Consider the following 23,285-nt stretch of genomic DNA (forward strand, 5'->3'; position numbering starts at 1 on the left):
AAAGCGCTATATAAAATTTTTTTTCTAAGTGTCTTTTAGTGGTTTATCTAATATTTATTTTTACTTATTGTCGTCTTCTTATACAATGTTCCTTTGTACCTCGCGGTGGTGCAATTAGTGTGTGTTTTATCTTTGCTATTTTTAGCAATATTGCTATCTTGTAATGCCACATTATTCAGCTTCGTGCTGCCAGTTGGTTTTTTAATAAAAATGAATGAATACAAATTTTACTATTAAAAGTTTCCCCACGTTGGAACGCCCGAGGGGATAAACTAGCCCTAGCGAAAACAAAAGACGCTATTTACTAATAAAATCCCAATTGATGAATTACCTACTGTATTGTACCCATGGCATAAATCTAATTCCCCAAGTTGGAACGCCCGAGGGGAAATGTAAAATAGCCTTTGGGAACTGAAAGGCACTATTAATAATGAATATTATAATATTTGGTTTATGATTAGAACGACAAGTAACTTTCCCTGACAGCCTATTTACCCTCCATCACTGATATTCTGGTCATTTTTCATCCAAAAAATTCCAAATGCGCAAAGCGCGCCCCAAAGAAAAAGACAGGTAAACAACAACTGCAATTCCTACTGCTTACGACAAAATACCAAACCACTACTTGTGCCGAGGAAAAATCCCAGGCCACACATTAAAAACTTTAAACCGACCCACACCCCTTATTTACAGCGGCGTAACTAGACATTTTCATTTGGTGGGGCAAGTGGGGGCATTGATTACATTAAATTTGGGGGGAGGGGGGCCAAAGAAGTGCAAGATTATTATTAAATATGTTAACTGATATGATACACACCAATGCAGTTCTGAAACAGTCTACATAGTCAGCAGGTAACAAAAAATTGCGAAAACAACAAAATCTTTGAGAACTTGTCATTTTGTATAAGATAAAGACCTTGACAGTGTTCGTGGCTTTTCTGATGATTACGTCATTATACGAAAAGACCGTCACCAAGGACGCCGTGGTGGTGGTGTTTTGGCAGCAGTTAAGGCTTCATTGTCCCCCGTCCAGCTACCCACTCCTGAGCCTCCTGATGACATTGAACTTGTATGGATCTCCATAAAGCTTGGCTCAGGGCAAAGCTAGGTCAGACCATGGAAACCCACAACATTGACACATTTGACGGCTGTCTTCTTTTAGGCGATTTCAATGTCGATCTCACCCCTTCTATCACGGGCAACCACCATCGTACTCAACTTCTTGACATCGCCAGTGACTTCAACCTGGAACAGATTGTCCAGTCTTTCACTAGACCAAGTCAAAACAATCCTAACTCCGGGTCCGTCATTGATTTAGTCTTCACCAACCGAGCAGACTTAATTTCCTCCATCTACACAGTTCAAAATCCCATCCACTCTGATCATTTTGCCGTCATGACTACTTTCCGCTCTACTCGACCTGTCCCTAACCCAGCAATTCTTCGGACATTCTTGCAAACACAACGCGGTGACTTCGAACATTTAAAACACTTAATTCATCTGGTTCCCTGGTCTGTGTTCATAGACACCAATGACATCAACGAGTCCACAGAGGACTTCAATGACTTATTTGATGCGGCTATCCATGATTCCATTCCCAAGGTCTCCAAACGAAGATCCCGTCACACACCTTGGATCACCCCAGAACTCAAGAAACTGATTAACGAAAAACACAAACTGTTCAATTTAGCCCGTAAGTCTGGTCGCCCACTTGACTGGACTATTAACAAAACTGCTCGCAATATAGTTAAAAAAACTACCCGTAAAACATATTGGCGTTATGTCAATCGCTTGTTCGAGTGCAAGGACAACCGACATAGTTTCTGGTCCTTTGTCAGAGGCAGGAAACAATCGCCCCTGCCTCCATCATTTTATCATAAGAACCGTAAAATAACCAGCCCTGACATAATTTCATCTGCATTCAGTGATTACTTCTGTTCTGTTTGTAAACAATCAGGTCCAGTTCCCAACCTCCCCCCCCCCCCTCCCCCCGCCCTGCTCACTGCATATTCCTGAGTTGTCTCACATTTCAGTTTCTGCCAACCAGTTTGCTGCGTTGCTTAAAAAGCTCCCCTTTAATAAATCTCCTGGACCTGATTGTATCTTGCCTAATGTTCTGAACAAAATCTCCTCCGAAATAGCTCATCCTCTTGGCTTATTATTGTTTAACGCATCGCTGAGCGTCGGTCAACTGCCTGATGCTTGGCGGTGTGCTAATGTAACACGTGAAATCGGTGTCACTAATATTGTAGACTGGCCGATGATAACAAACAGAACTCAGTAGATTCTTGTCTTTGGGCTTTGAGTGAAGAGATTTATGTAATTGAAGATTAATGGGGTTAGTGCTGGAAGGAGCTTTGTGTTTCTTGGAGCTTGAAATTCCAAAATAAACACTGATTTAGGGCTTACACTAACATTACACCAGTTCACAAGAAAGGGGATAAGGTATTGTTAACTAATTATAGGCCCGTTGCTCTGACTTCTGTGCTATGTAAGGTTTTGAACGCATTATAACTATTGTATTAAATAATTACCTAAACACCTTTGCTCTCCTAAATCCCTATCAGCACGGCTTTGTAAAACACAGGAGTTATGGTGAACATTATTTAATCATTTGACATTCATGGCGGCCATCTTGAAATAAAAAATAAAAAAGCCCCTCCTTCCTTTTTTGAGAAACCCAGACACTAAACATGTTTCTTTTTTTTTACTCGGCCTTATTGTAACAAGTGTAAGCCATTAAAATTTTTTTAAAAATACAGGATTGAAATTGTGGGTGTTTAATAATCACATTTTACTTATGAAACGGATATTTAAAATAGGCCTCCCTGTCAATTGCACCGCTTTCTTCAAAGGAGAAGAAATGGTCTAAGCAACCTTTTTCGTTGGCCATTTTGCTGTAGTAAATTTCTCTGTAGTGCATCTGACCATGGAGGTAGAAATTTCTACCTCCATGATCTGACTAAGTTGTGTTAACGGAGCTATTGGTCTGCGTTCAGACCACCACGTATTTAACAGAACTTTGTCACATCATGCACTCTCTGTATAACCGCAAAGCCACTACAAATATTTACCGCCAATACGATCTTGCGCGCGTTTCCATGCATTTTTCATGTTATAGTCCACATAGGGCTTACTGATATGAATAAAAGTTATCCTTTTTACGGCAGCATTTTGTGCAGCCTTAAACGATTTATATATTAGGCCTATAAGAATATACTTTTCTCCGAATTGCTCGCCACTGACAAATGAATCCTATCAAAGCTAAACAGTGACAAATCTGTCCTTGTGAACCAGGGATGGTGAAGAACGCCACACCCAATTTTTTCCGCATGAGCCCGAGCAGCCCGATTGATAGCCTTCCGCTGACGTTCCATGCTTTTCTGCGACTGGGCCCCAAAATAAAAAACCCGAGGAAGTATGTCCGACCATATGACCCTGGCATAAGGATAGTGTACACGCACCTCCTCCAAAAAAATAAAAATACTCTGCCGAATGGAAAAAACATCATATGTAACCAAATCATTGGTACCCAAGTGGATCGAGATAATAGAAGGCGGGGAGAATTAGCCGGCACTGATGTCAGAATTGACCAAATATCAGGCAATTTTGCCCCACTCCTACCTAACCATCCAACCAAAGATGGAATTGGCAAAGGCTGCCTAGCCCAATGCACAATAGAGTCCCCCACAACCCAGACCGAACCTGCATAGAGGAAAACATGGAGACACTATTAAAACAATTAGTCATCTAGGCTTATACCTGGCAAAGCACACAATGCCACTGGTCGAATGTAAGCCCGCGCAGCATCGGACCGCCAACGCCCCATCTGCTGTATAACTGGAAAGGGGACCCCCAACCCAAAAGCCACTATAGCTGCACCTATCCGAAAGGAGTGAGCTTGTATGCATTGTTCCCCGAGCCCGCAAAAAGCGAGTGCTCTCTTTAGAGTGGCATTGAACTGGTACCGAGTGAGGGGGCGCCTCTGTAATGACAAAACAAAACCCCTGGGCCCTGTGGACGAACCCCAACATATTGCCGTAAAGCTGTTACCGTACATATGCCCGCATCCCTTGTCGTCCCCAAACGAATGACTTGCGGACTGCCTGACTGATTGACTAACTATATCCAACAATGATCGGGATGAATATCTTGCTCAGAACTCTAGAGTGAATCAATTAATTTTGGATAGTAAGACTGTTTAGTTTCAAGAAACTCTTAAAAACGCTAATGCTAATACCATGTATAGAACTATTAAAATGCTTCTTAACTCATCTACTCGCAAATACCCAGCTTGCAGTTCTAACCGGATTCTCAGTAATACCTTTGCTCGCTATTTTAGTGACAAAGTTTCTCAAATTAGGTCTGAGCTTGATGAACTGCTTGCTGAAAATGCAGGTGTCATTGCAAGTAATGTAACAGTTTCTAATATCTCTGTCTGTATGAATAATGATACTGATGTAAGACAAACAAATGAAATGTCTACTAAGTAGGATTTGAAACTTTGCATGGTGGAGATAAGATATAGAAGAGTTTATGGTAACACCATGTAATAACAATCTCTAAATGAGTTGGGGTGGTTCTGAAAAGAACCGTTGGGTTAACTCGACGCTTCGATCAGTATGCTCTGATTGTCTTCTGGAGAATGCTGGACTCTGATGCTGCATGCTGCTTAATAGTGCAGCTGCTAAGGTGAACAACTGTGCACTTTGTGGTAAAAGCATGAAATTTGCTATGATGGTTGGTATTGGGCTAATTAACAATTTAAGACCGGGACCCACCTTTGCATAAAAAGGGGGGTCTTTGATATAAATATTGGGCAAAATCATAGTTAGAATCAATTTTTTTTTGTTCTTTTGACCAGAAATATAAACTTGAAAATCATAATTATAAGTTAGAACATAAAATTAGTGAAAAAAAATTGCCCTTTTGTGGGTGGAGTTTCAATATTCCTAAAAGTGGGCGTTTTTAAAACAAAGTGTTATCTTCAGTGAACTATTTCTGTTTTTTAATTGTTTTTTTTAAGCTGATTTATGTTATTTGAATAGAAATACTATAAAAGGAGACATTTTTTTCCATTAGTTTAAATAGTTTCTTTATTTATCCCCTCTTTTGTGGGCGGGGCCAGAGTAGTAAACGAGGGTTCGCTAAATTACACATGTGTAATACAGCCAAGAATGCACAAGCAGCCAACAATCTCATCAACAATACAGGAATGAAAGTATGTCCTGGGCCGGCAAAATCTGATACCCTGTCATAGTAATGACATCAGATATACATGTACTGTAAAATCATCGGTTATGTATGCTACATGTATGGCTATGGCAAACTCAAGCTCTCAAATCACACCATTATACCCGCAGTGTGATCTGGCACCATGCCATGCAGGCCTGAACAATAAGTAAAATTTGTATCGGCAGTTTTTTTGCAATTTTGAGAAAGGTTTGCAAGTAAACATATGGCGAATCCACTCATACAGTGTAGTTATTCGGTTGGGATGTGTTGGAATGATCACTGAGCTGTAGCATACATGTCGGAAAACTGAAATAATAATAACTAGCGAGTGCCGCACTTCGTGCGGCACCCCGCTAGATGAGGGGGATTCTAGTATACAAATGTTGTAAAAGGTAATGTGGGGGCAAGGGAGGTATTCTTACAGGTAATAATCATTTTGTAGGATTGGATACAAACTGTGTTTATGATCGTTATGGAAATTTGTCATTAATGTTGTATTTTTATACTAATTAATTGTTGAGCGTGCACAAATTAGTTGTGAAACGTCGCGACGCGTCGCCTCCTCTCCTCACCTTCTCTCGTGCATTCTCCAACCAAATGTCGAATCAGCAGTAGTATTTGGTTCCCTTAGCAACAAATCAATAGTCACCGATAGCCAAGGATTTGAGTGGTCTGGTCTCCCCCTCAACAACTATCATAGCTGCTAATAGTAATAGCAGAGGAGAAATCCGACTAAAAAGGCTTGTATGAAAGTGGTACCCTGGCTCATCAAGGAGTAAGGCATTTAGTTGTGACACGGACTAGAGATCTTGCATTCGTATTTTAATGTAATTCGAACTGTAAATAAACATACAGAAAAGAGATCCTTAATACATGTGATCCTTAATAAAAAATGACCTTGTCAGTAAGAAAGTGGTTCTTAAAACTCTTTAATTTCTCATAATAATCATCCAGTAGATACTTGGGATACATATTAAACTTTCCTTAGTTCTGAGTAATGTCAATCAATAATAAACAATCCTTAATTTCTCATATCTGGTCTGAAACTAGCAAAAGCTGGGAAACTTCTTATCCGTTAATGTACTCAATCTGCATGAAAACAAGTTGCATGTCCCTTTAATTTCAACATGAAAACCAGTAAATTATGTCTGCTCTAATAAGGGCTTATATCATCATAAGTCACAACTGAAAAGGTACTCACTTCTTTGGCAAGACACTAGTAACACCAGGTGTCCATAATCTCTGAAGAAAAAACTGATAACTGCTGTTTTGATTACAAACTTTTCGGCTAAAAACTGTTACCGTAAAACATGGTCAAACATGGCTGGAAAAACCACATGTAAACAATAAACAACTACAGTCACTTGAGGGCGCTCTTCAACCTACAGTCACCATCTCACAGGTCACTGGCTCAGTGGAACATCCTCGCCCTGATGAGCTAATAGTCCTTATCATCATAACCTTCTGCCGGGTAGATCACTGCTATCTTTGTGATAGGCCTCTGGTATTCTTCGCTCTCAGTCTTCACCTTCACGTTCCTCACCTTGCCATCCAACCCAGGGAAGACCTCAAGAACCCTGCCGACACACCACTTGCCCCGGACCGGATTGGTATCTGACACAGTTACCACATCACCAACTCGTACGCTACGCCTTTCAGCTCTCCATTTCTTGCGTGGTACCAGGCAGGATAGAACATCTCGGCTCCAGTGCTTCCAGAAAGAGTCGATAATCCTCTGAACAAACTCCACACGGTGTCTAGGTTTTTTGGTCTCCTGGAATGGCCCCTGAGGAACATCAGTCGAAGCTCTTCCAAGTAGTATATCATTCGGACTCATGTAGGAGCCATTATCTGGGCCATTTGGGATCCTTCCAATCGGGCGTTGGTTTCGAGGTTCGCAACTTCTAATAAAACTGTGTAAAGCTCAAACGGAGTCAGCACCTGAGCCCCAACAGCCCTTTTCAGCGCAGTCTTGCAGCTCTTGACTAATGCCTCTGCACACCCATTTTGATGTGGTGCTCTTGGTGTGATGAACTTCCATTCCATGCCTTTCTCTGCACTGAACTGTTTCAGCTCTTCGATGTTCCAACCTTGAATCATCTTTTGGAGTTCCCGTTGTGCTCCGACCAGTTGGGTTCCGTTATCACTAATCATCTGAGCTGGATAGCCTCGAATAGAAAAGAATCTGCGGAGCACTTGAATGTATTCCATAGTGGAACAGTCCACTGCTAGCTCTAGGTGCACTGCTCTGGTGTTCAGACAAGTAAAGATCACTCCATAGTGTTTGGCTGTTTTGTTACGTCCAATCTTCACTTGGTAGGGTCCAAAGTAATCGCATGACGTGAAGTAGAATGGTGGTGTGTATGGCGCTAGGCGTTGCTTCGGTAAATCAGCCATGATCTGTGTCTCAAGTTTATGCTCTGCCTCTCTGCAAACCACACAGCGGTATTTCATCGTCTTGGCTAGGTTGTGTGCCTTCAGGATCCAGTATCTTTGCCTTGTTTTTGCAACAGTGGTAGCAACACCAGTGTGGCCCTGTTGGTGAATACTACGCACAATCAGAATTGAAATGTGATGATCATGGGGAAGCAGTGCTGGGTGCTTTGAAGTGTAAGCCATCGTAGACTCCTGCAGTCGGCCTCCATCCCTTAAGATTCCTGCATCATCTGTGAAGGGACTCAATGACTTGAACTCTCCGTTGGCCCTGCGCTTGTGTAGATTTTTCTGTGCCTTGATAATCCAGTAGTTGGCAGCATCTGTCAGCTCTTGGGGTGAGAGCGAACCCTGTTTAGACTCCTTGTTTACACAAGACTGCATCTTGGCTCATATGTTCTGGACAAATCGACGAACGTAGGCTGTGACCCTGATTAGCTTTCTCCAGCTAGAATACTTTTTGCAGTCAATGGCTTCCTGAGTTTCGGTCGTGATGAACACAGCTTGGGTCTTTTGTCGTTCCTTATCTACCTCCATCTGGTTTACCCTCTCTGCATCTTTTGGCCAATTTTCTTCTGGGAAGTGCAGGAATGCTGGACCATTTTTCCAACGCTGGGTCAATTGTTTCACAGGTATTCCACGAGAGACGTCATCTGCTACATTCAGCTCTCCTGGAACATTTCTCCACTGTGAGGGATCTGTTTGGCTCTGAATCTCGCTTACTCGGTTGGATACAAATGTTTTGAATCCTCTGGCTTGGCTTCGAATCCAAGATAGGGTAATCATACTGTCAGTCATAAACACTGCTTCCTCTACTGGTAGGCGCATTTCTTCCATGATGGCCTGGTACAGCCTTGTACCCATAACTGCTGCTTGCAACTCCAATTGTGGGATGGTGAGCCTCTTCAGGGGTGCTACTCTAGACTTGGCTGCAATGAATCTGACATCATAGGTGCCATCATTTATCTGCCATCGGATGTAGGCACAGGCTCCGAAAGCTTCCTCTGAAGCATTGCAGAAGATACACAGCAAGGGCACACCAACAGCATTCGCCGGAGTAAGACAACTTTCAAAACTGATCTCATTCAACTCTTTCATCTCTTTGAATAGTTGAATCCAACTGTCATGATCTGCCTTGAGTATTTCTTGGTCCCAGTCCAGACCCTGTTGCCATAGATGTTGCATTCGAATCTTGGTACGGATGAGAAAGGCTGCAGCGAATCCAATCGGGTCAAAGATTTGTGCAATCTGGCTCAGAATTTGACGCTTTGTTAACTTTCTCTGCATCAGTTCTTGATCATCGGTGGACAAATTCTTGTCCAAGTCCAAGTTGACCTTGTAGTGGAATTCGTCAGTTTTGCGGTTCCATACTGTCCCCAGCACTTTCTCATCAGTTGTGGTGTCCAGGAACTTCATTCTCTCATCTTCCTTGTCACTGGTATTGTTTTCTTCCAGAGCTTCATTAGATAGCCAGCCCTTTACTCGGAATCCCCCTTCAGCTAACACCTCATCTATCTCACTTATCAGCTTCTTGGCCTCATCCACAGTGTGGACGGAATCGCATATGTCGTCCATGTAGGTGTTCTCCTTTAAGACTCATGCTGCATTTGGAAATTGGGGAAGATGCCAGATTCTGTGAGTTAGTTCATCTTGTGAGAAGGAGCTTTAACACATTAAAGGAGGTGGGGCGCCAAAACGACATGGATAACAATCATATGCTAGCAGTCATTGAGCAGAAAATGAACGCTGACGACCGTAAGGTGTGGTCCAGACACTTGGAAAGGGATAAAGAAATGGCGACGCTACAAGGACTGCTAGACTGGATGTCATCGGAAATGAAATTGAGGATGAGAGCAATGGCACCAGTACGATGTGTGAGTCAAAGTCCCCGATCAAGCATCAATCACATTCAGATTCAGCAGAAAGACCCGACATCAATGCCTTTCCGTGACAAGTGCTGGGTTTGTCACACTTCCAGCCACTGGACAGACCAGTGTGACAAGTTCAAGGGAATGAGTCCAGCCAACTGATTTAAGATGGTTAAAGAGAACCATGTCTGCTTCAGCTGCCTCAAAAAGGCAGGAAAAGGCCACAACATGTCTACCTGTTCGAGAAGACGACAATGCACAGAGATGATGAACGGACTCCAATGTAAACACTATCACCATCAATTACTGCATTTTACTCCCCAGCAAGCCAACGATTCAGTTGCAGTAAGTACAACCCGAGCAGAAGTATTGCTACCAGTCCTACAAGTGCAGATCATGGGAACCCAGATTACTCAACCAGCAAATATCCTTCTTGACTCCGGGGCACAGATTACATTGATCAGAAAGTCCCTTGCCGAAAACTTGAAGCTCAAAGAAAAGGATGTAATTACTACCATCACCAAAGTGGGAGGAGAAGAAGAGCTTCAAACAAAAGTCTATGAGGTCCGTCTTCGTCCGAAGTACAAAGGTCCAACTTACACTGTTACTGCAATTGGTATCCCCTGCATAAGCGACGATGTTGCTGAAGTTGACCTATCAGAAATGGCCAAACTGTTCAAACTACATCCAAGCAGTCTCCATCGAGGTAGCAGCCCAGTAGACCTACTCATTGGCATTGATCATGCAAGCATACATGCTGGTGAAACCCATGAAGCCCAGAATCTGATTGCCCGCCAATCACCACTTGGTTGGGTGATTTTTGGAACCTGCCCTGGGAACAAGACCAAGACAAGCCGAGTTCTCCATGTAAAGTTCTCAACACCAGTAGATATGACAGATTTCTAGAAAACTTAAGCTATGGGAGTAGCCGTGAAGTCCTGCACATGTGAACCAGAAAAGCTCAGCCCAGCAGAACTAAAGGAAGCCAAAATAATAGAAGATTCCTGTACCCGAAATGGAAACCGATGGACCGTCCCTTATCCTTGGAAAAGGTATCCAAACCAGTTACCAGATAACAAGATCCAGATAGAGAAGAGGCTCTATTCAACAGAACGCCGACTTGCAAAAAACACAAGTCATGCAGAAGCCTATGATGCCCAGATGAAGGAAATGGTGGAAAAGAAGTTTGCCCGGAAGCTGTCTAACGCTGAACTGAATTCATACAAAGGTCCCGTACACTACATCTCTCATCATGGAGTTTTGAAGCCAGAAAGTAAAAGCACATCTCTCCAAATTGTCTTCAATTCTTCAGCAACCTACCACGGGCAATGTCTGAACGACTACTGGTACAAGGGGCCTGACCTTCTTAACAATTTATTTGGAGTCATCATGAAGTTCCGTGAAAATGAAGTGGCAGTCATTGCAGACATCTCAAAGATGTACCACCAAATTCTGATTCCAGAACGTGATTAGCATGTTCATAGCTTCTTATGGAGAGACCTGAATACTGACCGTACACCTGATACTTACGTCAAGACAGTTCTGACGTTCGGGGATAAACCAGCTCCAGCCATGGCTCAGATCGCCCTGAAGAAAACAGCTGAGGCTGCCGAGAAACAATTTCCAAATGCATCATGAGTCTTAAAGGAGAACACCTACATGGACGACATATGCGATTCCGTCCACACTGTGGATGAGGCCAAGAAGCTGATAAGTGAGATAGATGAGGTGTTAGCTGAAGGGGGATTCCGAGTAAAGGGCTGGCTATCTAATGAAGCTCTGGAAGAAAACAATACCAGTGACAAGGAAGATGAGAGAATGAAGTTCCTGGACACCACAACTGATGAGAAAGTGCTGGGGACAGTATGGAACCGCAAAACTGACGAATTCCACTACAAGGTCAACTTGGACTTGGACAAGAATTTGTCCACCGATGATCAAGAACTGATGCAGAGAAAGTTAACAAAGCGTCAAATTCTGAGCCAGATTGCACAAATCTTTGACCCGATTGGATTCGCTGCAGCCTTTCTCATCCGTACCAAGATTCGAATGCAACATCTATGGCAACAGGGTCTGGACTGGGACCAAGAAATACTCAAGGCAGATCATGACAGTTGGATTCAACTATTCAAAGAGATGAAAGAGTTGAATGAGATCAGTTTTGAAAGTTGTCTTACTCCGGCGAATGCTGTTGGTGTGCCCTTGCTGTGTATCTTCTGCAATGCTTCAGAGGAAGCTTTCGGAGCCTGTGCCTACATCCGATGGCAGATAAATGATGGCACCTATGATGTCAGATTCATTGCAGCCAAGTCTAGAGTAGCACCCCTGAAGAGGCTCACCATCCCACAATTGGAGTTGCAAGCAGCAGTTATGGGTACAAGGCTGTACCAGGCCATCATGGAAGAAATGCGCCTACCAGTAGAGGAAGCAGTGTTTATGACTGACAGTATGATTACCCTATCTTGGATTCGAAGCCAAGCCAGAGGATTCAAAACATTTGTATCCAACCGAGTAAGCGAGATTCAGAGCCAAACAGATCCCTCACAGTGGAGAAATGTTCCAGGAGAGCTGAATGTAGCAGATGACGTCTCTCGTGGAATACCTGTGAAACAATTGACCCAGCGTTGGAAAAATGGTCCAGCATTCCTGCACTTCCCAGAAGAAAGTTGGCCAAAACATGCAGAGAGGGTAAACCAGATGGAGGTAGATAAGGAACGACAAAAGACCCAAGCTGTGTTCATCACGACCGAAACTCAGGAAGCCATTGACTGCAAAAAGTATTCTAGCTGGAGAAAGCTAATCAGGGTCACAGCCTACGTTCGTCGATTTGTCCAGAACATACGAGCCAAGATGCAGTCTTGTGTAAACAAGGAGTCTAAACAGGGTTCGCTCTCACCCCAAGAGCTGACAGATGCTGCCAACTACTGGATTATCAAGGCACAGATTATCATCTACACAAGCGCAGGGCCAACGGAGAGTTCAAGTCATTGAGTCCCTTCACAGATGATGCAGGAATCTTAAGGGTTGGAGGCCGACTGCAGGAGTCTACGATGGCTTACACTTCAAAGCACCCAGCACTGCTTCCCCATGATCATCACATTTCAATTCTGATTGTGCGTAGTATTCACCAACAGGGCCACACTGGTGTTGCTACCATTGTTGCAAAAACAAGGCAAAGATACTGGATCCTGAAGGCACACAACCTAGCCAAGACGATGAAATACCGCTGTGTGGTTTGCAGAGAGGCAGAGCATAAACTTGAGACACAGATCATGGCTGATTTACCGAAGCAACGCCTAGCGCCATACACTGTTCTTGCATTCGTATTTTAATGTAATTCGAACTGTAAGTAAACATACAGAAACTGTGGGATCGAGGTGATGGATACTGCTACGTGGTGATTTCTGGTCAAGGGAATTTCCCCTACAGCTTTGCACCACCGCTTGGCCACGGCAGCACTCAGCTCATGCATCCCCTCAAGTACCATAATAACAGTGGTATCGAGGTGATAGATACTGCTCCGGGTATAGTCTTGGTCCCAAGACCATTGGTGTTGCGCGGTCACACACAACCAACGTTCCGATTATACACGGCAAAAACTGTCCACGCTTGTAATGAACGAACGCTAGCGGGCGCTCTGTTTCTCTGAATAAGATCTCACCAAGGTCTTGGATATTTGCGAATTGAAGGCGTGGCCAGACTATGTAAATTACTTTTAATGTTGCAATATTCATACACGTGACGAATTGAAGATGACTATTCAAACTAGATCGAGTCAAAGGTCAATATGATCGGCGGTCTATTTTTAATAATCTTTGCTCAAAGAGTGATTCCGTGGTCATTATAGGCCTATTAAAAGGAAAACAGTGAAATTTTAAGTATAGGTACCTATTCAGATTATGGATACGTGACGATTTGAAATCGTAAATAATGGTCAAAAATCGAACGTAAAATTAGCATTCAGAGAGTCCGTGTATCGGACGCTGTATGGCCCCACGGCGTGGAGCAATCGGAACGTGAAATAAGCCTTGTGAAACCGCCCCGTGCCGTGTCTCGTGGGGGTTGGAGGTGTTAAATCCCAGGCGCTATGAACTCCCAGCTTGCGGGTGTCGAATCCGTTGTTTCTTATGATCGCAACGTTTCAATATGCTCCATTTTGATTCATGGCCCCCTAATTTCTTTTTGTTATGAGTTTTCAGGTAATTTTGATGATGTCAAAACGTAGGAATATCGCATATTGTAATATTGACAGTGTTATTGTGTGAGTAGCTTAAAACAAATATGAGAATTTTTTATAAAAGGTTTAAATAAAAATAATGCTAAAACAAAATTCCCTCAAAGCATAATTTTGTCAAACAAAGTATTATTTTTTAATTCTGTGAATGAAGAGTTATTTTTGAGGTAATGATTAAACTGGGCAACTAGTGGAATTTAATGACCCGACTATTCGCCTCAAATAACTGGGAGTTGAATAGCAGTAGTCGCCGCTGGACAAGCAATCAAAATTCGAAATTTCTCATGAGTTATTCCAAAAGATATTGTTACGACTACATTCCAAAAAAATGTTATATGGTTACATTCCAAGCTACGCAGCTACTCGGCTACGTTTACGTTCCAAGATACGCTTAGGTCTACGTTCCTTCAAGTTACACTATAATATCAAAAGGTATGTTTTCAAGCCCGAGTCAAGCTACGCTTACATTCCAAGATACGCAGCTACGTTTACGTTCCAAGATACGCTTAGGTCTACGTTCCTTCAAGTTACACTATAATATCAAAAAGTATGCTTTCAAGCCCGAGTCAAGCTATGCCTACGTTCAAAGATACGCAGCTGCATTTATGTTCCAAGATGCTACGCTTGAGTCCAAGATATGCTTTACGTTCCAAAAGATGTCAACGTTCCAAGCTACACAGCTACTCAGCTGCGCTTACAGATCTGCTTACGTTCCTTCAAGTTACGCTATAATATAAAAAGGTACGCTTTCAATCCCATGTCAAGTTACGCTTACGTTCCAAGATATGCAGCTACGGTTACGTTTCAAAATACGTTCTCACAAAGACGCTTTTGAATCCCTCAAGATTTCCTTCCCCCAAGATTAAAAAACTTTCACTGTGAATAACACTACAGGGCCCACCAGTTAATACCTGTTTGGCAGAAAATACTGTACAAAATTTCTTTACTATCCAAAAATTTACTTGGGCACTACAAAATTTCAAATTTAATTAAAAATTGGCTGGCAACCAGTTTCTGCTAAGCAATACTATTTTGTGCTAACTATAAGCAAATTGTTTAGCCAATACAGGCTTCATCAGTGTGGGCCCTGGCACGTCGGGAGCATAACGCCACGATCGCATTTCAAGCTGCATATCATGGCAATGCAGTAGTCTGGATCTGGACATTATACATAGAAATGTTTGTGCTGGTACCACAAACCTTTCTTTATCGTATTTCCACCCTGTGTCAAAGTTTCAAATCCTACTGATCTGGACATTATTATACTCCGATAAAAACATATATACCCACACACAGAGTAAAGCAAAAGTCATGCAACGGAATTACTGCATGCATTGTACACTACATGCACAACACTGATGAATTATTCATGAGCCAACCGCAACGCAGCCTCTGATTGGCTCCACCGGAAAGTCGGGGGAGATTTGCCGAAAAACAATAAAAAAGTTAAGACCCGTCGCTGCAAATATTCAAGACCATGGTGAGCACATCTTATTCAGAGAAACAGAGCGCCCGCTAGCGTTCGTTCATTACAAGCGTGGACAGTTTTTGCCGTGCATAATCGGAACGTTGGTTGTGTGTGACCACGCAACACCAATGGTCTTGGGACCAAGACTAAATGTCACTTAGCTGGAGGCTGATGTTTTGAAGAAGGGTGTCGTGCTGGTAACTTCGATGTCCTCTAATGCATTCGCGGTGCCAAGGCTTCTTGTTCTTCTTATCGTGTCCACACACACTATATATTGTGTTTCAGCCAAATCTGGACACAGTTCCTAGCAAGATCGCTGTACTCTGCAAGGTCCTCAGTTCTGTATTCCTGCTCCATAGTTTGTGGCTCTGTCTTACATATGCAGGTAACGTCTTCAGAGTCTTGATATCCCCACTTCTTGAGAGACACGTTGCACCGACCAGTTGATGTTCTAAGTCTGTTGAGTCAATTCAGCCCAACCTGAGTCAGCATCAGGGGGGAGTTCCGAAGCACTTATGTCCATGGATGTTCTAGGTGGAAGTTTACCAAGTCTCTCATGTCACATGGCAGTTCGAAGAGCCCGGCTTCTGCACTTGGTTTGACTTTGTTGAGGAAGCTTTTCCTGGACCGAGTCTATTCTTAGCAGGTGTGTGGCTGAATGGAGGGTTTCGCTCGTGGTCTGGCTATACCAGAAAGTTTGTGCAGCCTATCAGTTGGTGTTGGTCTGAGGCATCCAGTGATGAGTCGGCATGTAGCATTGATGGCTGGATCAATCTTCTTCGCGTGGGTAGATCTTTTCCAGACTGGGCACGCATACTTTGCAGATGAATAACAAAGGGCTAAGGCTGTTGATCGAAGAGTGTCTGGGCTGGCACTCCATCTTGTTCCAGTAAGTTTGCTGACAATGTTGTTTCTTGCACAGACTTTGGCTTTGGTCTTCGCAACATGGGTCTTAAAGGAGAGGCAGCGGTCTAGGGTGACACCTAGATACACTGGATGGTCACAGTTTTCAAGAAGAGCCCCAGACCAGGAGACTTTCAGTTGGCATTTGGCTTCTCAATTACCGAGATAAAAGGCTGAATGAGAGTGATGAGCTCTGCAGCACTATAGTCAATTCGGTGGTCGGTTAAAGAATCCCTCGTTTTATGATGAAGTTTCTTGTGAGCGGAGGGTATACTGGCATTATGCCTGCCTGATGGAACATACTTGGAAGAAAGTGAGTAGTGGTAAGTGGTTGACCTTGGCTATGGGAACATATAGTTAAGTTTTGGGCGGCTTGGTGGTGTTAATCTGGTAGCTGTCCATACCATTGCGGTGACCCTACAATTGCCTTTAAAACTCCTCTGCAGAAGGTGACTGTCAAAATTGGGACCAGAAACAATACGATCCACAATCTCACTGGTAAATTCTTGGTAGCAAATGCCGAAACACTTTGCTCATTGGCGCTAGCTATCTGCTACTGGGGGCTGAGTATTGTGATCCAGTTTGGAGAAACTCTCAAGCCTACTCGATATTCAATTAACAGCACCATGAGGACCATCACTGGTGCTGTTAGCTGCACAAAGACTGATTGGCTGCCAGTCCTGAGTAAGGCAAATTTCCCTTTTCAGATGATCCAAAGAGAGTGTGCCATATCAGTGATGGTTTTCTAAAGCTAAAGCAGAAGAGCGGCGCACGCAGTTCCCCCAGTTCCCGGGGATAGACCTTCCCAATGGTAAAATGTACATCCTGAACCGGTTCCGCACTCCAACTAGCCAATTCTCTTCACTCTGACTCAATTAATCAACTGCAGAGACAGCAATTGTCAGTCACACCGATCTCCTGTGTCCATGTCCTATAGGGCTTTGTGGTCAATTTCACTAGGCCAGGCAGTTTACCCCAAGATGATCTTGGACGGCCTCTGGATATTTTCCAGCCAGGAGCTGGTGCTAGGCCTCCCCTGGAGTTACTGGCGATGCGAAGAGCGTTTTTAGCTGGGGTGTTGTCAACCATGCGATCAACATGACAAAAGAAAGCAGAACGGTGGCATTGAATCACTCAGACTGGCAAATCCACAACTCCATCAGACCAACTCACAACTCCGACAAAGGCTATCCTGTCCTATATATTGAACACCATAGACACAAGTTGTAGGAACCATGAACAAGAGGGTGTGTTTAGATGCTAGGGTAATGAAAGAAGAACTGGTGTACAACGGTCAATGTTGGTTATTTTTCATTGGAAACTGTGGTGGAGGGTGTTGTCTTGTTTCTTTGTGGTGGGGATCAGGCATAGACAGCTATTGCCAGACTGCCCTTGTCCCATGGTGAACACGGTGAACTTGACGCTTGGGTGTTGCTGGTTAAGGTATCTGTATAGCATTTTGGGGGCTGATGGGTAGAGTCGGGCCAAATCATCAGTTCGAATGAGCTTTGGAGAGGCAAAAACTGTATAAGAATACTCAATATTAAGGCATCACTGCTGGTTCGATTTGTTTAGCACCCAATCGTTTACTCTCAAGAGGGAGCAAATAAGTGCTAAGAGTAAATTGTAAACACTGTTACTGCAAACAACTATGTAGTGCATACTGAAAATGTAGAAATATTGTAATTAAATGTCTATACATGTCCATGTACATTGTATTTACACGGTTTTGCATGTATCAGTACAACAATCAAGGGGCTAGAAATGGTTTATTTTATCCCAACTTTAAAAAAATGTGACTCCTCCCACAAAAGGGGCAGGAATAAAAACAGTTATTAATTTTTAACTATTTTACTGTTATTATGTATTTTAGTCTAAAAGCTAAAAGAATGAGCAGAGAAAAGCAAATTTAGTCAAAATTAACTTATTACATTTTTTACCCCCCCCCCCCACTTTCTTAAAAATACGACTCCGCCAACTAAAGGGGCAGAACTCAAGGCAGTTATTAATTTTTAAATAATTATTGAACTGTTATCATTGCACAGTCTCCCTGTAAACCTTCGCAATGCCCCTAGTGTAAAAATGTTTAAGAAGTTTTTAAAAACTTTCCGTTTTCCAAAGGAATTTTAATGTTGCTGGTTTATTTTGTTTTTTCTTTGCAAAGCTTTTCCCGTAGGTTTTTATATGTTTCAAATTGTTAATATACTTCTAATGTGCTGTTTCTTGTGCTTTTTATGTGTGTGCATAAATCTGCTTGCTATGTATTTAGTTTCAATTTTTATTGTAAAGCGCATTTGTCTATTTTGGAAATGCGCTATATAAATCTTTTTAATAATAATAATAATAATAATAATAATAATAATAATAATAATAACAACAACGGCAACGGCAACGGCAACGGCAACGGCAACGGCAACGGCAACGGCAACGGCAACGGCATCGGCATCGGCATCGGCATCGGCATCGGCATCAGCAACAGTTACAGTTATTTTTACTACTACGGAATGAAATAAGCTAAATCAGAGAATCGTGAGCTAAATCAGAAAATCGTAAGATCTATTCTCGAACCCTATTCTTGGAATCGATCGCAAACTCCCATACCCTCATGAAACCAAAAAATGCCCCTAACATTGCAGCATGGAACAACTGTTCATACTGAGATGAACAGACATGCGGGAGAGAAAGCAAAATGTGCCTGAGTATTGGAATTGTAATGGGTAAGCGGCTGTCTTGATCCCTGCGATCACACCTACAACCCTCCAAAAGCTTGGACACTAGAAATTTCTAAAAATTCCTGTACGTGCAAGTACATTCAAGTCCTAGTTGTGAGTTTGTACGTTTCGAAAAAGTTTTTTTTTTCTTGCATTTTTCCGGCAATGTCGACCAGATGTGTTGCTGCTGGATGCAGCAAAACAATTAGATGGGGTCAGTTTGCAAGTCTTTTCCAGCGCTGTGCAGCAATTACTTCAAGCCGTCGTGCTTTGAGAATCCGGAATTCACTACACATTTTGACATGAAGGGAAAAGTTCTCTTCTAAAACATGACGCCATCCCAACAATTTTTCAAGCTAGTGGGGAAGTCGAAGAAGGTACCTTAAAGATGTAAAGAACCTAAAGGAGCATTTGCCTAATCAGGTATTGTTTAAACTTTGAGGGCATGTTTTTAGCTTGCCAAGCGTTGCTATCTTGTGTTGGCACTGCATGCAATTCGTTGCACCTCGATTGACGTCACTAACAGCGCCCTCTCAGGTCGGCGGGCTTATTTTCAAATATGTAAACAACATGGAAACTAATTTTTTTAAACCTTAGTTAGTTTCCTTATCAAATAGTCGTTATTGACTTCACAAGTCCTTTTTCGCCAGAGTTTTGGCTTGGAGTGTTTCAAAATAAACAATTTTTACCACATGTTTTAATGTGGGGTAAGAGACTTTTTTCTAATTCCTATGGACTCCATCATGTAAAAATGTAATTACTGTATATATCAGAGCATCTTGTAGCCCCTCTTTAATATTCCCTTCTTCTTTTTCATTTTCAGTTATGTCTCTCAACTCCCAAAGCCTGGAGAAACCATACATGGTTCAAAGTTCACCACTGGATTTGGAGGTAAAGGAGCCAATCAATGCGTTATGGCAGCAAAAATGGGAGCAAAAACTGCTATGGTTGCAAAAGTAAGAATTTAAGGATTTTATAAAGACACTGACCACCATTGGTAATTGTCAAAGACCAGTCTTCTCACTTGGTGTATCTCAACAGATGCTTAAAATAACAATCCTGTGTAAATTTGCACTCAATTGGTCGTCGAAGTTGCAAGATAATTATGAAAGAAAAAAACACCCTTGTCACACACGCTTTCATGCTTGATTTCGAGACCTCAAATTCTCAATCTTGGTGGAAAATTACTCCTTTTTCGAAAACTACATTACTTTAGAAGGAGTTGTTTCTCACAATGTTTTATATATATATTCAACCGACACAAAGCTAGGTCTAATCTGGCGGTTTGGTGCTCTGAAGGCTTTTTACTTTATCTTCACAACCTCAACACAAGGGTTGTTGGGTCTAGATGGGTCCAAGTGGCATTAAAATGCAGGACAAGTCCTTCGTCAAGTAGCTGGCAATTAAGGGATTATAGGATTACTGCCTACAACTTCAGACTGAATAAGCTGTTTGAAACAGCCAGAATGGTTTCATGCTTATTTCGCCACCACAAGTCATTTGAACCAAGACTTAAACTAGTTTGGTGATATTAAAACAACTACATGTATAAAGTATAACAAAGTCAAAATAAATGCGTGATGGTTTGCACACAACAACACTACCACAGGTCATGTGCTACATGTAGATGTGTTGTAGTCTTGGCCCAAGACGATGCTTGGTGCTTGATTCTGGATAGTGAACTACGCGTGGTTGAATCGCCACGGTATGATTTAGTTACGTGGACGGCTTGAAATCTAGAATACACTCTGCAAGTTACCATCGTCTTGGCAATCCTGCAGCGCTGTGTTAACTGTTTCATTGTTTTCTGCTTCAGCTTTGTAACGGACCAATCACCGTGCGATCGTTGTAATAAACGAACATAATGTGTCAGTTGACCCCGGGATCATTCATGTTATGATTACACGGCATTGGCAGCTCCGTGTTTGTCGTGGAGGAAAAATCGTAAGAAAATAGGAAATATTCATGATTATGAATGCTAAAGATGAACAAGTAAGCCGAAGCTATATTGATCTGCCATCTGGATGGCAATTAATGAACGACTATGTCAAAATACATCAGCTAGTGCCCTCTCTGTGGACGGTCTGGTTTTGCGATAAACTCCGTCAGTTCTCGTGTGCTTCGTCTGCTGCATGCAGGCAGTTGGACCATGGAGGTGTCCGGGTTTGAATAAACTAGGGGAAACTACCTCCATGATGATACATACATACATACAACCAACGTTTGCAACTGAGCAAGTCATGGATCCCAAGTCATTATGTAACTGTCAGTGTCACAAAGTGGTGAGTGGAGAGAATCTTGTTTATATTGATCGAATCTGTATAGAATTAGAAAACGTAAAGTCATAAGTAGTCATTGTTTGTCATGTTTGAATACATCAAAACTTGTTGTTATTTATGTAGGTAGACCTCCTTCGCATGACAAAATAGCAGTGCTATTTCATCATGCGAAGCACAATTTTCTTGTGTCTCACCATGGAGGTAGGATCTCCATGGTCTCACTTATGAAAGGGCAGTTCGTAAAAGTATTGCCTCACCAAAATCCACTTCGCATTCGCATTCGAAGGAAGTATGAGCCTACTCCTTGGTTTTGTTTCGGTTTGGAACGAACATAGCCCAGCTTTATCTGAGATTGGATTTGTCTGACTCGAGTCACCAACATTTATGCACACAGATACATATCCCTTGAATTGAAAATGGCTCATTGGCTGACATTTTTTGTTTTTAACTTACATTTTTCTTCTGTGCACATGGTGCACAAGCAATTAAGACTGGGTTGCTCTAAAAATCAAAGAAGTGGTGGCAGACTTTCAAAAATGGATTTCGTTTAAACTTTGCACAAGTGAAGGCCATCAACCAAAATGTAAAAATAAAGCATAAGTTTTGCATTTACACCTTCGTTGCCATGGCAACGGTCATAAGTAGAAAATTACCATATTTCACCTAATTTAGCTCTTTTCACAAGTAAAAATTACTCAAAGTTGAGGGCTCCACTGTGTAAAAACCAAATAGTAAACCTACCTCTCAGCTGGATATGATAAATATGCATCCTTAATCTTTCCAAAAATGTGTTTGACAAAAGTATAGTTACTTGTGAATGGAAGATTCCATTATCTCAAAAAGGGGTGTTTTGAGGGAAAGTAAATTTGGGAAATACAGGGGGTTGCTAAAATTGTCAGAAGTCCCAAAGTGGCATATTTAGGAATGTTTTGCTTTCAGGCATGAAAGATAAGATACTAGTCTGTAAGAATTTCAAAAAAAAAGTTTTGGTATTTGTTGTACTGGGGAGCAGTGCTGCCATAAACTTTGTCTTTTTTTGGAAAAAAATGTGTTTATTTTCAAATTGTATAACAAAAAAATATGAATTTTTGTTTTAATGGATTTTGTTTACTCTTTACACATGTTAATTCCTTCAACCAAAGTGTAAAAAAAAGCATAGTTTTTGCATTGCACTTTGGTTGCCATGACAACGGTTAAAAATAAGAAAAATGTCATATTTCACCTAATTTAGCTCTTTTCTGAAAATTACCCAAAGTTGAAGGCTTCACTGTGTAAAGACCAAATATATTATCTGCCTTTCAACTGAATATGGTAAATATACACCCTTGGTCTTTCCAAAAGTGCACCTGACACAGGTACAGTCAATTGTGAATGGAATAATCCATTATTTCAAAAAGGGATGTTTTTAACAAAGTTCAATTTGGGAAATAGACGGGGTTGCTAAGTTTGTCAGAAGTCCGTAAGTAGCATATTTAAGCAAGTTGGGCTACCAGGCTTGAAAGATAAGTTACTGGTCTGTAGGAATTTAAAAAAAATGTTTTGGTATTTGTTGAACTGGGGAGCAGTGTTGTCAGAAGCTTCATGCTTTTTGGCGATTGTATAGATTTAAAGTTGTAAAATAATGCTCTTTTTATGACTTTCTACTACATGCTTAACAATGATGAAGACTGACAAAATATCAGGACAAAATATAATAAAACATCTTATGACAACATAACTCCCAGTTGTATAAACAGGCATCACATAATTAAAAAAGAAAGTTTTTGTATTTTTTGAACTGTGGAGCAGTGTTGCCAGAAACTTCATGCCTTTAAAAAAAAAAGGGTGTATTTTGCAAATTTCATAATCATATGAAAAAAATAATGCTCTCTTATTACTTTTTACACGCTGAACAATGATGTTGATTGAAAAAAAAAACAGGCACACAATAGAGCAAAGCAACTTACAAGTATAAAAATATAACTTTCGGCAATGCCGACCAGGTGTATTGCTGCTGAATGCAGAAAAAACACTTTTTGAAACGTACCAACTCACGACTTGGACATACATGTACATGTACTTTGCACGCGTGTTTACTATACGCATTGCAGGCAAAGTCTGCCTCGATTGACGTCACAAATGGGGTAGGCGGAGTCGGCCCCCAAACAGCTTTAT

At 41.8% G+C, this 23,285-nt stretch overlaps 1 protein-coding gene across 5 annotated transcripts in view; it reads left to right on the plus strand.

The window, feature by feature from the left end:
- LOC139944608 (ribokinase-like) overlaps positions 1-23,285 on the plus strand; it is a 48,199-nt gene that overhangs the window by 8,652 nt on the left and 16,262 nt on the right. For 3 of the 5 annotated variants that reach the window (XM_071941668.1, XM_071941675.1, XM_071941695.1), the window contains one exon: positions 19,676-19,808. In XM_071941668.1, coding sequence (XP_071797769.1) covers positions 19,676-19,808 — 133 coding nt within the window. Of the gene's footprint in view, positions 1-19,675; positions 19,809-20,753; positions 21,135-23,285 lie in introns of those variants that run through there. The other 2 variants (XM_071941681.1, XM_071941690.1) reach the window with 2 other exon arrangements.

The sequence above is a fragment of the Asterias amurensis genome, chromosome 1, assembly GCF_032118995.1.
Source record: "Asterias amurensis chromosome 1, ASM3211899v1".
Taxonomy (NCBI): Eukaryota; Metazoa; Echinodermata; class Asteroidea; order Forcipulatida; family Asteriidae; genus Asterias; species Asterias amurensis.